The sequence below is a fragment of the Gymnoscopelus microlampas genome (genome assembly GCF_963454915.1).
Source record: "Gymnoscopelus microlampas genome assembly, chromosome: 14".
In the NCBI taxonomy this organism is placed as follows: Eukaryota; Metazoa; Chordata; class Actinopteri; order Myctophiformes; family Myctophidae; genus Gymnoscopelus; species Gymnoscopelus microlampas.
The window spans coordinates 43,903,931-43,919,619 of record NC_139951.1 but is presented as its reverse complement, the minus strand read 5'-3'; the positions used below and the strand labels follow the sequence as shown (position 1 = coordinate 43,919,619).

Here is a 15,689-nt window from a genome sequence, read left to right as displayed (position 1 = left end):
TTTGTATTTGGGGCGTTCTTTTACTCTCTGAAACAAACTGTACGAATGTGGAACCAAATGGACCTTTTTGGATCCATTCAACTGTACACTCGGAGTTGAATTACCACTGAGGATTTTACAGTGCAAATTAAAACAGTATACACGTCGTCTGTAATAGTCTGGACAAGTCAACTTGGTGTGTCAGGGCCACAGAACAGGGTGACCAGACGTCCCGGTTTGGACGGGATTGTCCCAATTTCAAACATGAACAAATGCACTGCGTGTCTCAATTCAACGCTGAGGCCGATGTTTGTCAATCAGTCATTGTCTGTATGCAACACCTAATGGTGCGTATACATGTGTGTGTGCATGAACGTGCATTGATTTAAGGGTCCCGGTTTATTAGGGGCTTAATATATGATCACAGTCTAGCAGGACAGATGACATCACAGCGAGGGAACAGCTGGCTCGCCATCAAAAAATGAAGATGAAGGAGATAGCAAGTGAGAGCAGAGAGAACAGGAAACACAACTCAAAGTATAAAGCCGGCTGCTGGCTGGCCTCTGTTTGATGCTCTGAACACACTTGTTGCTGTTCCTGGTTCTGACACTTCTGTCTTTCACAGCAGACAAGATGCAAGAGATTAGAGATGGAGAGAGAGAGATATGGAGGGAGGGAGAAATGGAAAGAGGGAGGGAGGGATAGAGAGAGCGAGAGTGTGAGAGAGGGGGGAGAGAGATATTTTACAGTGTAGATTGGCTTTGGCAATGTAAACCTACGTTTTCTCATGCCAATACATAAAGCCCAATTGAATTGAGAGGGAGAAGGAGGTGGGGGGGTTATAAGGATGTAAGGAGGTGTGTGTGTTCTCCAGATGGGGATGAGGAGGAGGGTGGAGATGATACAGCTCTCCCAGAATGCATCTGGCCTTGTTTTTGCCACCTCCTGGGTCCAGACACATCCATGATGCCTGAACCACAGACACTGCAAACTAACTCGCTGGTAACTCACTGGTTTAAGTGGTTACACAGATGCCTTCCTGGTTTTAATGACTCATAGATAAAATATGCCAAAGGTTACTCTTGGTCACATCCTTGTCGACACATCGTTATCTGCTCATCTCATGTAGGCCTTCAGTCATCACCATCTTTACTTCCCACTGGATTCCTGGATTCATTACGTGCCCAAATGATGTAATGTGTTATCATTTAAACCAAACTCAAGATGACGAAAGAGTATAAATATTGTATGTCTTTGACTGTAAGACGGAAGCTCCATAGACAGAATAAACCATCTTGATTGAATCTCAGTCAGTGTGTTGCTCCTATTTTGGCACCGTGTTTCTCATTAGTATTATTTAAAATGTGATCTTTACTTAAACAAGTTTTTGATCTATCAACTACCACTCATGTTTTCCCTCTGAACCGATAATAGCCAATCTATTTTTCGCTGAATGTTCACCCCAAAAATAGTTGTGGTTAATATAGTATTTGAAGAAAGACAGAGAATAGCAGAGTACTTTTTGACCCAGTGCGCGGACTCTATTTTTCTTTGATGTTTGCTTCTGCCCCGCAACTGGCACTGAATATTTTTGATGTGTGTGCTTAAAAAAAAAATGTATATAGTAATGGAAACATTTCAGCTGGGCATGCAGGTTACATTTAATACATGAATATTACAACATGTATTTCAACATTTGAAACATGAAGAGATCTTGCGAAGTGAGTCACTGATGTGAGCTGATGGGAGACGTAAAATAAATCGTAAGTTTGGGGCTGAAATCCAGCTGAGGTCATCATTCCTTTTCAGAGCGAATCAGGAGGGATGCAGTGCCGTGTCAAAAAACGCACGCACGCACGCACGCACGCACACAAAATGCAATTCTCAGCAGAATCAACAGTGAAAGACCTGTCTAATTGGCATCTCAATGCAAAAGCTCCAGGTCATGAATACATTTGAGAAGGCGTATTCTGTATGTCTGCATTATACATCATCATGGTATTCGCTCAACATTCCAAAGAGTATAGAGTCCCAAATCCCAAAACATGCCCAAAAATAGGGACGCCAGGTTTAAAGTTACATGTGTGATAGCTTTGTGTGATAGGAACATTTTATTTTTCCTTATATTTTTTACATGAACCACTTACACAAACCCTAGCATCCCTATTCTTGAGGGGAACGTTCACCAAAAATACATAGCCGATCTGCAAGCTCACAAGCTTGTAGATCGGCTATTATTTTTTTGCGAAGATATTTGTTGTAGAGAGGGAAAAAAGAGAAGACTAAGTACAGAGCCAATGATCACGTATACAATGTATTGAGGGTTTAAATGGTTAAATGTCTGAAAAGTCACATTAACATGAACCCAACATCGAACATAATGTGAAAAGATGATTTATAAACAAATAAACACAAAATATTAATTTACACAACACTGATGATAGTGCTGTCAAACAAGTTTATGAAGCCATCTATGAAACATTTAATCTGGCCTGGAACGCTGGACCATTTGGTTTTACCTTTCCCTCCATTTGTCTTTGGATTGTGTGTACTGAGGCTGCTTTGTGATACTCATATTGACCTGTGCTGGCAATGCAAAGTGTTTGTTGTGCCTCTGTAAATGTGTGCCTGTTTTGCAATTTTGAATAAAATAAAATGAAATGCCATTTCAGTTCTTCATGGCAGTGGTTCTTAGACTTTTCAGGCCGTGACCCCCCAAAGTAATCATATTTCACCTGGGGATCAGGGTGGGGGGACCCTGACAAGCACTTGGAATTGTAGGAGTTGAGGCATTACATTTAGTTTGACTCGGTTCCACAGATAAATATTGTGAAAATAGCCAACCTACAAGCAAAACAACGCCTTTCGTTGCGGGCTTGATCTGTTTAGTAATTTTGTAATAATAATAATTCTGTAATAGTCACAGAAATGTGCAAAACCCTGTATACACTTATAATGTATGTTGGGTTTGTGTTTACTGTTGAGTGAGGAAAACAATGTTGCACATTAAGCTAAATCATCTGGGGACCCCCTTAAAACCATTTGGCCACAGGTTGAGAACCACCGCTTTATGACGGCCACTAAGTGCTGTAAGTTAACTATTGCTTTATGCTCTTCATCAAACTGAGTGTGATGAAGAGCACACTTAGTGGATGCCATAAAGAACTGTTTGAATTGGAGCCCAACGGTGTGCAAGCGTTTTTGTTTTCTTTATTACTCTTCTTTACTCAGACGATGGATGTGTGCGTCCGTTCTTCTTTTTCATGTTTTTTTTTGTTTTTGTTTTGTGTTTTTGGGCTTGTTTCTAAAGTGTAGTTGCTTATTTGGTCTTGCTTCCTGAATGTTGTTTAAATCACTGGTTCTCAAACATTTTCATGTCAAGGACCCCTGCGTTAATATTTAATTGTCCGCGTATCCCCATCTGAAAACATTTTGTGCCAAAATATGTCAAACTGTTCAGTGCAGGTCTGTAACTCTGGGAGTGTAAAAAATTAATTGATTTAGTTTATTTGGTATATTAACTGTCAGCCTGTTGTCAACTGTCTCCCCAAAACATACGGTTACGTTGCCAAAGCAAAAGTGGAACGAAATGGTGAAAACACATGAATGTATGTACAATTAAAGACATTTGTAAACAGAGCTATGTCACCTTGCAAGTTGAGAAATCTAGCTTGCAAAACCATAAGAGTTGTGCATTTGCTTTGCTGTCAAAGTCATATATACACGTGGGAAAGGTTAGCCTGGGATAAACCTATGAAACAAACAACATTAATATTTCAATGTTTTGCATTCACTTCGTATAAGGCCTGTGGGACCAATAGCAGCACATTTTTTCAAACATATTTAAAAGTAGTTCTGTTTGTTCTAAACTATCTACAGTGGTTCTATGTACTACGGTCACTCGGTGCAGAGTCGACAGTGCAGGAACACACAAGTCGTTGCTATCGAGCAGAAACCTCCAGGGTCCCCACGGTCATGAAATTCCTGGAAATATTTTGAAATAAAATTTAAAAAAATCCAGTACTGGAAAAGGTTTGAAATTGATCAAACATCATCAAAGGTCCTGGAATTTATCAAGGGTCCTGGAAAAATATTTGGCTATGCATTGTTTTTGGCTATTGATTTTGTTAAAACAAAACATTTTCATAAACATGAATAATATTACACAAAATATGTAACATAAGTAGTTTTTCGCCGAACGGGCTGTGTGACGGCAGCCTAATGTATGTCTCAAACTTTATTTTTGCTACACTGCCTATCTTTGGGCATTCTACATAGGAGTAAGAGACACATTATTGCGCCGAATGATTGTTATATAGGCCTGGAAATTGGGCTAAATATTCTGGAAAAGTTTTGGAAAAGTTTTGGAAATTCATTGCTAAAAATGTGTGGGGACCCTGAACCTCTTATCTCCATATTCTAATTATTTTTTTGTGAATTAATGCCGTACTTGATCATACCAGATCTGCCAGCTTGAGCTTGTAGATCTGCTACTTTTGCTATTTTTTTATTTGAATCCTGAAAAGTAACAGTTTTGGACATATGAGGTTTCCACCCGACAGATGAATTATGATTAGAAGTGCATTGGGACATCCTTCTCCTGTTACAACAGCTCACAAATCTCTCTCTCTCTCTCTCTCTCTCTCTCTGTGTCTCTCTGCAGTCTCTCATATTCCTGGGCTGTGTGGCGGCTGCAGGTCTGGGTCTGAACCTCCTGTGCCTGGCCATCTACCTGAGCTGTCTGTGCTGCTGCCGTAAGGACGACGAGGAGGAGGAGAGCAAGAAGCCCAACTCCTGCTGCGTCACCTGGTCCGCCGTGACCGCCGGCCTCATCAGCTGGTAAGACTCAAGTGCAGAAATCTTCACCACTGAGTTAATAGTTAGACCCTCCAGAAAAACATGGGGAAAAATCCTTGATTATTCGGGCTAAAATCCTTGATTATTCGGGCTAAAATCCTTGATTTTGCAGGCTAAAATCCTTGATTTTGCAGGCTAAAATCCTTGATTTTGCGATGTGATTTTACCCAGCGAAATATGCTGATCACTACCTAATCAGCATATTTCTGATCGCTGCATAATTTGCGTTATTTAGCTTATTATACAATGAATTATGGGATCGCATAATCGCGTTTTTCTGGAGGGTCTAAATGCTGTAGTAGCCCACCTCACTGTACTCAGGAGTTGCTATAGTGCTTCGCTCTCTAGACTGCAGCTTGTCCAGAACGCTGCTGCTAGACTCCTGACTGGCACCCCAAAGTGGCATCACATCACTCCTATTTTGGCTTCCCTTCACTGGCTTCCTGTCAAATACAGAATTGATTTAAACATTTTACTAATTGTTTTAAAGCCCACCATGGGCTGGCACCATCATACACATGTGAGTTGTTTCATCCCCCCGACACCACTAAGGTCACTTAGATCAGCAGATCAGAAGCTCCTCAAAGTCCCCACGTACCTGCTTGAAGTTAAAAAGGTGACCGTGCCTTTTTGGTTTGCCGCTCCAAAACTTTGATGTTTCGTGTGTTGTAATTTTCATGCTGTGCAGCACTTTGGTCAGCCTTTGGTTGCTTTATATAAATAAAATTGACTTGACTTGACCTGCCTGCTTAGTCAGGGCAGGGAGAAATGGAATTTTGACCTGAAGGTCAACATTTGTGTCAAACCAGAAACTGGATTGTGTCAAAGGTTGTGTCCAACCTAGACACAGGATCGAAATCTCTCTCTCTCTCTCTCTCTCTCTCTCTCTGTCTGTCTGTCTGTCTGTCTGTCTGTCTGTCTGTCTGTCTGTCTGTCTGTCTGTCTGTCTGTCTGTCTGTCTGTCTGTCTGTCTGTCTGTCTGTCTCTCTCTCTCTCTCTCTCTCTCTCGGTCTCTCTCTGTCTCTATCTCTCTGTCTCTCTCTCTGTCCATTTGTGTCCTCAGTGTTGAGGCATTATGGGTCCTTCGTGTTAAGGAACCATTAAGCACAGGCAGTGGTTTTGAGTCCATACAGCACATTGTGGTTTCAGTACAGGATATACAGCATTTCAGTTTCATTATTGTTTCATGATCCGGAAGGTCGGTCTTTCATCTCTCTTCCTCTGAAATATTTATTAATACAGTATATAGAGCTGAGGAGGAGACAGGGAAGGGTAATACAGTATAGCATCCCTTTAATAATATCTCTCTAACCCCCCCCCCCCCCCCCCCCCCCCCCATCCTATTTCAGTGATTTTCCGTGAAGATGACAGTGTTACTACATCAAATAATGCCAAAGTTATGCTCCATCGTTTGCCGGTGTCATGCTCTGAAGATTGGTGTTCTATAAGCTCTTGTAGAACGGCGCTTTTCATTTCATTTTGATTTTATTTAGAGTAGCCAATTCATTTGACCACTTTTTCTCCCAATGAATTCCTCCCACTGCTTGCAACTGCTGTTGCAACCCATACTGGCTCACCTGCCAGTGAGGGACCCCCACCCGGAGTTCCTTACCCCCGGTGGGGGTCCCCAGCAAAATGTGTTAATATAGCGTCACAATCATTTTAACAAACTTTAACCATATTGTATGCGTCACTTCGTGCCGCACTATGAGCTTGTAGATCTGCTATTTTTGAAAAATCGGTTTGAGAGCCACTGGCCTAGACTCTCGGCTATCTGTGGCCCAAAGTATGACATGACAAAGTATAAGCCAGGCTTAAAACTACCGTATAACTGGAAACAGAGACAGTCATAAAAGTCCCTGCTTGCTTGTCTTTTGTGTTGAGGGAACAAAGATTGAGTTATCTCATGAAAACTCTCCACCTTTAGGGGAGCGATGCAGCACAGCTCATTCAGCAAGTTTTCACCATCATCTAGGATGGTGCCCATTAAGGCTGGTCAATGACATGCGCTCTCCTCACAAAGTGGCTAATTGAATCTTAGCGAGCTATAGCGGAGTGGGCCACTTTGTTTTCTGGAAGTCCCGTGATACTCATCTTCAGTGGATGACAGCCGTTATCGAATTAGCCCTCCTAGCCTCCAGCACTCCCTCCCTGCTTCATTCTTTTTTTAGACCAGATTGGACGTAGGGCTGGAATGCAGCGGTATGTATTATCTCTGTTGAAACTCAAGCCGCTAAGGGTTGTTGGAGCCTCGCGGCTCAGAGGGACTTGGGTTTTAAGGTCACGAGCCACAAAACCCATGATGGGTGATGCTTGGATCCTCCTCGTGGAACGTCCCCCGCCTAGAATTAGACTCGTGCCAGATTTTTGGGTCCCATGCTGATCCCAATTTTGATCTTTTGTAACCGACAGTATCCAACAATCCAACAAGGCAGAAACGCCTTGGAAGAGGAATACAAAGGAACTGCCATGGCAAACAAACTTAGTTAAAATACATTCATTGTTTTACCCACTGAGGCCTGTCACAGTAATTACATAATCGTCTGATCTCAGTTATTTGAGATAATTGCAGTTATTTTTAAGCAAATGTGATAATTGTCATAATCACTTCCATGCTGAAAAATGTTCCAATGTTCAAAGCCAAAAAATTGTTAATCGCAATTTTGTATATGACAATTAGTTGATCAATTAACTTCATGATCGTGACAGCCCTGCCCACTGAAACATGTTGGTGAACAGTCATGTATGTTGTATGTCATCTCTTGTCGGGTGGAAACCTCACTCATATGTCAGAAACCATGTTCAAAACTGTCACTTTTCAGGATTCAAAAATAGCAAAAGTAGCAGATCTACAAGCTCAAAACGTGTCACTTTGCGCCGTGTTTCCAGCTTGTAGATCTGAAATTACGAAAAAAACACAAAACGTTAAATAATTACTGAGATGAGAGGTTTCTGCCCCGACAGTAATGATATACGTTCTCTATATTGTCAGGCTCCTTTGTGACCTCAGCTTGTGACATCACTTAAAACCCTGCCGTCATATAGTACTGTACATGTATCACTCATGACTCAGCGTGTCCTTAGACACGTCGTGTATTCACTGGCGTGTGCCGTTCCGTCATGTCTCGCTAATGGCTTTAGGTAGCCATAGCAAGTCAACCATGAGTCTTCATTACGTCCTGTTAAATTATTTAGCTGCTGTTTAATGTTTTCTAAAATGGAGAACAGATTGAACAACAGAGGCACCTCTTCACCTCTTCTCATATAAAAAATGTATGACGCAGAATTGAACTGGGGAAAAATCTCAGTAGGCTATATAGCACAAGCAAAAACTGTACTGTACACAAAGGTGTGTGCTTGATCATGCGTGTGCAGGTGTTAAATATGTAAATGTTTACCATGAATGTGCTGACACACCGGGAGTCCGGGAGCGTTTATTTCGTGCATCCACACAGAGTGTGAATATTACACTGCTATGAAGCGAAATAATTCATTTTTGTAATGAGGTTGTAAAACGATTTTTTACAATAAGAGCATCAATCTTTTTGAATGAGGCATAACAACATTAATATTTTGATACTTCACGCTTCCTGTGTGTAAGGAGTAAGGACTTTAAAACTCAGGGAATGTTTCCTATAACATAACTTTTATAATGGCTTATCAGACGGAAGCGACTGGCGCGCCTGGACATTCATTTTCAGTGAGAGGCGGGTGGACAGGTACAGGGAGGTGTGGTTAATCTTACAGGCGGGCGGACTCCTGTGAAAGTGTCGCGTTCATGCTCGTTTCCACGCACGCACCTTTACTGGTGGAGCGATTGTGTTGTCTGTGGATTCACATGAGCAATAGGGTCGTCACCATTACAAAATTTGATGATTAATTGTTATAGAAATAATTGTGATTAAAGATTTAATTGTGTTTTAGCATTGAACATATGAATAAAACAATTGTTTCTGTTTGCCTTTTAGGCCTCGTCAACAAAAATTGCACAGGGCAGATATGACAATAACTTAAATATACAAGACATTACTGACGTAATAAATATATACTTTCAACAATTGTAAATATAGCAGAAATAACTGATCTGAGCTTCTAAACTAAGTGATACGTTGTAAGCTTGTAGCTCTGCCATTTCTGCATTTTTATATTTGAGAATGTATGAACATTTCTCAGCATGGAAACGATTATGCAAAATAATTGCGATTATCTCAAATAATATTACGATCAGACGGTTATGTAATAATTGTAACAACCCCTAAGTGCAGTGCAGTGACCCTGCTGATCCAAGTCGTTCCCCGATCTGAAAAGCCCTTTTAGTCTAAAAGTAATACTGGCAACGTTTGGACATGCGATTCTGTTTGACATGTGACTGCTCTGCGTGTAGCAGATGTGTTCTGCAGCAGTGTGGTTTGTTTGCTTACGTCTCCGAGTCTCTTTTCACCGCAAGCCAAACAGTCAAGACCTCCTCGCTAGATCACTGAGCATCATCCTCCTTCCATGCTGCTGTCAGATTGGATGCAGTCTATCCAAACATCTGCTGGAGTTAAAGTCCTGTCCAAAGCCAAAGCCCAATGCGATGTGATGCGATGCTGGGGCTTCCAGATAGGCCTTTCACTATTATCACATAATCGCCTTATCACAGTTATTTGAGATGATCACAATTATTTTGCTAAATCTTTTCCATTTTGCCGTTTTCAAACATTTTCCCAAAATAGCGTTTTTTTTCCTACAAGCCCACAATGCGTCACCATCAGTGTTGCCAGATTCTGTGACAGAAACAAGCAACCAGGTCTAGGAAAACAAGCCCAAAAGAAGCGACTATGGGCCACTTTAAACATACATCAGCTTTTTTCAAATAAAATCTTGGGGGGAAATTACAATGAGCAGACTTGGCAACACTGGTCACCGTGCGACGCATTGTAAGCTTGTAGATCGTCTATTTCCACTAATATAGTGTAATATAAGTGTAATATACAGTATGTCATTTCTTTATTATTGTCTCTGTTTGTGATTCAGATTCAAAAGTAGCCGATCAAAGCGCTCGAAACACGTCGCTCTGTGCCACGTTCCGAGCTTGTGGATCTACTACTTTTGATGTTTTTTGTGTGACCCTGATCAAGTAGGGCATTACTTTACCAAAAAAACACAAAACGTTAAAGTATGAAGGTAAGCTTAAGCATTCTTCATGTTCATAACGCAACAAGTTGCAACTGCAACCACTTGCAGCAGAATCCCAAAACTGCACCGAACCTGCAACAGGTTGCAAGTTGCGACTTGTTGTGTTTTGTGAATCATCGGTGTCGACTGTTGTCGACGCATGCATTAACCTGAGGCTAATTCTACAAATGCCTTCAAAATCTGTAGTTTTTGTGCCAGGACGCCCCAAATGTATATATATATGGCCGGCATTGGCCGCGGACCCCATCTGATTCGTGCCAGGGACCCCCAGAAGATGAAGATGTGAGAAGATGTTTTCAAAAAAAATCAAAAATAGCAGATGTACAAGCTCGCAGCACAGCACGACGTGACGCACTGTGAGCTATTTTTGAATCGCCAAGCTAACTTGTTAATTGCAAATGTGACAATTAGCCTATAATCGTTAAATAAAATTCCATGATGGTGACAGCCCTAGTTCTTCCATGCTGCTGTCAGATTGGATGCAGCCCATCCAGACATCTGCTGGAGTAAAGTCCTCTCCAAAGCCAAAGCCCAGGCGACGTGATCTGCTGTGCTGTGATGTGATGATGCTGGGGCTTCCAGATTGCGTCTCGTCTGTGGCATTTCCTGTCTTCCACGGGGGGATCTCTGTGATGTTATCAGGCCCACCATATGATATCTGGGGGTCCTGGACCCCCTCGTACAACAGCTGGTTCACGGAATGCTGCGGGGATTGCGTCATTGTGTATGTGTGGGGGGTACTTTGTTGTTTTTGAAACCCATACCAGCTCTAATCCAATTACCAGTGGTGACAGAAGTACTAGAAATACTCTGTTACAAGGAAAACCCCCATGCATACCTATTCTGGGGGGGGGGGGGGGGGCATTCTAAAAAATAGCAGATCTACAAGCTCACAATGTGTCGCTAAAGCGACACATTGTGAGCTTGTAGATCGACTCTTTTTGGCGAAGATATTTGGTGTAGACCAGGGGTCTTCAACGTTGTTCAGGCCAAGGACCCCTTAGCTGAGAGAGATGAAGCATACAGGGACCCCAACTATATTGTTTACAATTGTTTTGCAGATTCAACTTTTTCATAGATTTTTGACACATCAGTCTTGTGTAGATTCATGTTTTTGGTCATTTCAGACATTTAAACCTGGCTTCAATACTTAGTATTTGATTTGCTCCCCCCCCCCCCACACAGCTATACCTCTTTGCCGAAAATAGACAATCTACAAGTTCGCAACGCCTTGCAGCACGAGGCGTTGTGAGCTTGTAGATCTGCTAATTTCTTAGATCTTCGGCTAATGTTCCCCTCCCCAATATGCTGGGGTTCAAGTGATTAATGTAAAAAAAAAACATCCTATCACACAAAGATTTGGAGGACCCCTGGTAGCTCTGAGGACCCCCTAGGGGTCCCGGAGCCCCTGTTGAAGACCCCTGGTAGACAGGAAAAAAAAGATCCAAGAACAGTTACTGTAACTCAGGGGTTTAAGGGTTGAGAGCAGACATGATTAGTTGGTTGGTCGTGGACACATGAGTGGTTTGGGAAGAAGAAGGCAGATCCTCCTCCGGGGGAAACCAACTCTCTCTCTGTCTCTCTGTATCTGTCTCTGATTCATCGGCTCTTCTGCTCTGTGAGAGAATCCTTTAATTTAATAATGAGAGGCTGTGACTCTGTGGGAGGATGTGGACTCACGCTGTGCAAAGTGGAAATGAGCTGCGATGACACCGAGTGTCAATGTAACTAACAGAGAGGAGAGGAGAATCTAATCATGTGGAAAACTCGGGATCCGCATATTATATAAACGACCAACCTGTGACGTCAGTCATCTATGTGTACAGTGGTTCTCAACCTGTGGGTCGGGGTCCCGACATGATTTTTTGGGGGGGCGGTCCCCATATGACAGTAAAGTGACAATTTAAGGATTTTAACACATCGGGTGCCAAACACGGTCTGAACCGTGTGTTTACATAGTGGCGGTTCCGAAGCTTCGGTGCCGAACACGGTCTGAACCGTGAGTCATTTTGTTTTTTTCGTTTTTCTCCGCGCGGGCGGGGCTAGCAGCTCTGGGAGCACCCATTGTAATCCTGCGAAGGAAGTGCCAGATCGCTCACCGGAAACACTTTTTTTCCCCCCATCCGCTTCCTGTCTATTTCCTACTTTGAAACGCCTATATCTCCGAATCTGTTTCCTGTGGGGAAAAACGGTCATGCGCGATCCCCCCCCCCGTTGTAACCCGCGAGGGGAATGTTATGGTTCCAGCCTGTAGCCAGGCTCATGGCAGAACATGAATCGATGCTTTTTTTTGCGTGGATTTGCTTGTAACGCATGTGGAAACTTTAAACAGCAAAGCGCAGTCAATGGGGAGAATGCTGGCACCCACGGTAAGTTGTTGCACCCGATGTGTTAAGACAACAAAAAAGAAATGACATGAAAAAAAGAATCAAAACTAATTAGCAAACTATACTATAAAAACTGATCAAACATTGGCCAAATTGACAAATAATATTATATGAACATTGTGAAAAGAGCCGATCTACTAGCGTTGCGAGGCATTATGAGCTTGTAGATCGGCTATTTTCACAATATTTATCTGTGGGAACTGAGTCGAACTAAATGTAATACCTCAACTCTTACAATTCCAAGTGGGGGGGGGGGTTGCTAGTTCAAATAATGATTATGTTGGGGTGGTCGCAGCCTGAAAAGGTTGAGAAGCACTGATCTATGACAGTGGTTCTCAAAGTGGGGTTCGGGGGACCCCTAGGGGTCCTTGAGGGGGTTCCAGGGGGTCCCTGGCAAAAATGTGTTAAAATGACATCCAAATCAGTTTCACCACAGAGGCCCAGGCCGGCACAAACATTTTAACAACGCAAAATATTTTTAGATTGGGGTCGGCGGACAAATGCATATTAATTTGGGGGTCCCTGACATAAAAAGGTTTGAGAACCACTGCTCTATAACTCGTTGAGTTCAACTATGTATTACGCGAAGAAATACATTGTAATTGTACTTCTGTTTCCTACTGGCAGTGTGCATAAGAAATATGGCAGTGAACGGTCCAAATCAGATTATCTCTGGACACACACACACACACACACACACACACACACACACACACACACACACACACACACACACCACAATCCTCTTATAGATGTCTAGCCTCATGCCGAGCCAGCCAGTAAAAATGTCCTGTCTCACAGTCAAACTGACACTCGTGGCTTTGCAGTGATAATTGCCTGCTTTGTCGTTTGCCAAAAATAGACAATCTACAACTCCAGCTTGTAGATATGCAATTTTCACAGTTCTCGTAAATACCCCCCAAAATGTTTTATTAAATAAAATAAAAAAATATAATGACATATCCAAGCTGGGGACGCCAGGTTTAATCCCCATTTGTCCCCTCCCCCTTTAACCACTTGAACCCGAGCATCACTATTCTGGGGGGAACGTTTGCCAAAATCTACAAACTCACAATTGTGAGCTTGTAGAGCGGCAATGTTTTGGCAAAGAGATATGGTGAAGATGGAGGGAAAAAAAGCGTCCCAAGTACAGTGGAGGAGTAAGACTGGAGGGTTTAAGTGGTTAAACCTCTCTTCTAGTCTGCCCTTCTTGATCCAGTAATTTCATTTCTCAGTCTTTTCAGCTCCATATACCACCCCAACCCCCCCCCCCCCCCTTTCCCCCTGGCTAAGTCTTACATTTCGGCCCCCTGCTCCGCTCTAATTGAGTTTGTGACGTCCATTCTAAGTGATCTCAGCCAGGCTACAGCAGATGTCATGCTGGCTGGAATCCCTGCCCTGCTATACGTTAAGTTAGCACATTAGCTGTCCAATTAGCTGGAGCGTACTGTAACTGTCCAAGCTGTTCATTTATTCACTCTGCGGACGGACATCTGCACACATACAGCCACTGTTACACATCAGCTGTGTTTCTGTTTCTGTGTCTTCCTCTGGAACCCCAGACCTACTGTAGCAGACCACTGCCAAATAGGCCTGTCACAATGACATAATCGCAATTATTTGAGATAATCATTATTTTTGCATTATCGTCATAATTGTTTCCATGCAGCATCTCCAAGCTCACAATGTGTTGCATCACGACACGTTGTGAGCTTGTAGATAGGCTATTTACACAATGCATGTATTTCTTTAATATACATTTCATAAATATGTCGGTAATTTCACCCAATTTCTTCATACAATTGATCCTCACTAATCGTCATTATAATATGGTACCGTTTGTTCGGTCTGTGTCTCAGGGCAGGGCAGTCCAGAAACCTGCCTACCAGTGACATCATCGATCGAGAATACAAGCTAAAAATTTCAAGGTTTTCTCTTCCTGTAAAGTTAACCAGCTAAAATAGAAGCCATTGTTCTCGCATTAATTGAAAAAAAAACGTATTTGAAATGACCAAACCTCAAACCTGCCGATGATGTCACTGGTAGGCGAGTTTCTGAGCTGTCCACAGTGTGTGTGTGTGTGTGTGTGTGTGTGTGTGTGTGTGTGTGTGTGTGTGTGTGTGTGTGTGTGTGTGTGTGTGTGTGTGTGTGTGTGTGTGTGTGTGTGTGTGTGTGGGGGGGGGGGGGGGGGGTGCCAGTGATAAATGCACAACTTCTTTAGGGCGGCAGTGGTTCAGGAGGTAGAGTACGTGGCCACTTGGGAATCGGAACACTCCCAGTTTGATCCACAGTTCCCTCTGGCTTAATGTTGAAGTGTCCTAACAGCTCTCTTTGAGCAGGTTGCTGCCCTGCATTGGTTTCCTCCACTGTCACTGGATAAAGGCTCTATATAAATGCACCATTTATCATTCCTTGTACTTGCTGCCTGTAGTCAGGACACAGTACAGTATATACAGGGTTCCCACGGTCATGAAATTCATGGAAATATTTTGAAATAAAAATAAACTGTTTTCCAGGCCCTGGAAAAGGTTTGGAATTAACTGAATGTTTTGGAAAATGTTTGGATATAAAAGTTTTTGGCCATTTATTTTGTTCATAAAAAACATGTCAAGTATCACATGAAATAATGTGTGTGGCCTAATGTATACAGGACTTCATGTGACAAAAATAATAGATCTGCAAGCTAACAACACGGTGCACTGTGATATGTTGTTAGCTTGTAGATCTGTTCTTTTTGTCATGTGACTGGGGGCATTGATACCATGTTTAAGAGCCTCATTGTTGCACCATTGCTATTGGCCTGGAAATGGGCTAAAATACTTATGGAAAAGTTATGGAAAAGTTTTGAAATTTCACTGTAAAAACATGTGTGGAAACCCTGTGTATATTTGTAAATATTTAACTCTAATTTCATAAAGGAAGTGGAAAAAGGCCTGAAATCTTGCCCAAATATGGACACATACATCATACACATGACTGATGATGTGTAGACTGGGTCACATGAAGCCTGAGATCCACATGGGAATTCACCGTCCGCTCCGCTACCAGACCCTGTTTCTGTTTATCTGCAAATACACACTTCTAGCTTTTGTTGCTATTCATGTCTCAGGGCCTCCTGAGATGTCTGAGGTCATTCTTGAACCTCAGCCTCCCGGCAGCAGAAAAACACATGAAACATTCAGGAAGGGAGCTTTAGCTGATGGCTGTGTCAGCTATAGACACTACAGCCAGGTTTGCAGGTATAGAGATTTGCAAAGACCTCAGGGTTCGTGTTTTTATGAGGTGGAA

The 15,689-nt window shown here is 42.5% G+C and overlaps 1 protein-coding gene across 1 annotated transcript in view; it reads left to right on the top strand.

Annotated features, from left to right (window-relative positions):
* The window catches only part of LOC311060490 (protein tweety homolog 2-like), a 131,240-nt gene that overhangs the window by 38,386 nt on the left and 77,165 nt on the right, over window positions 1-15,689 (top strand). The window contains exon 2 of the mRNA XM_084078686.1: window positions 4,643-4,818. Within this exon, the coding sequence (XP_083934812.1) occupies window positions 4,643-4,818 (176 nt within the window). The remainder of the gene's footprint in view (window positions 1-4,642; window positions 4,819-15,689) is intronic.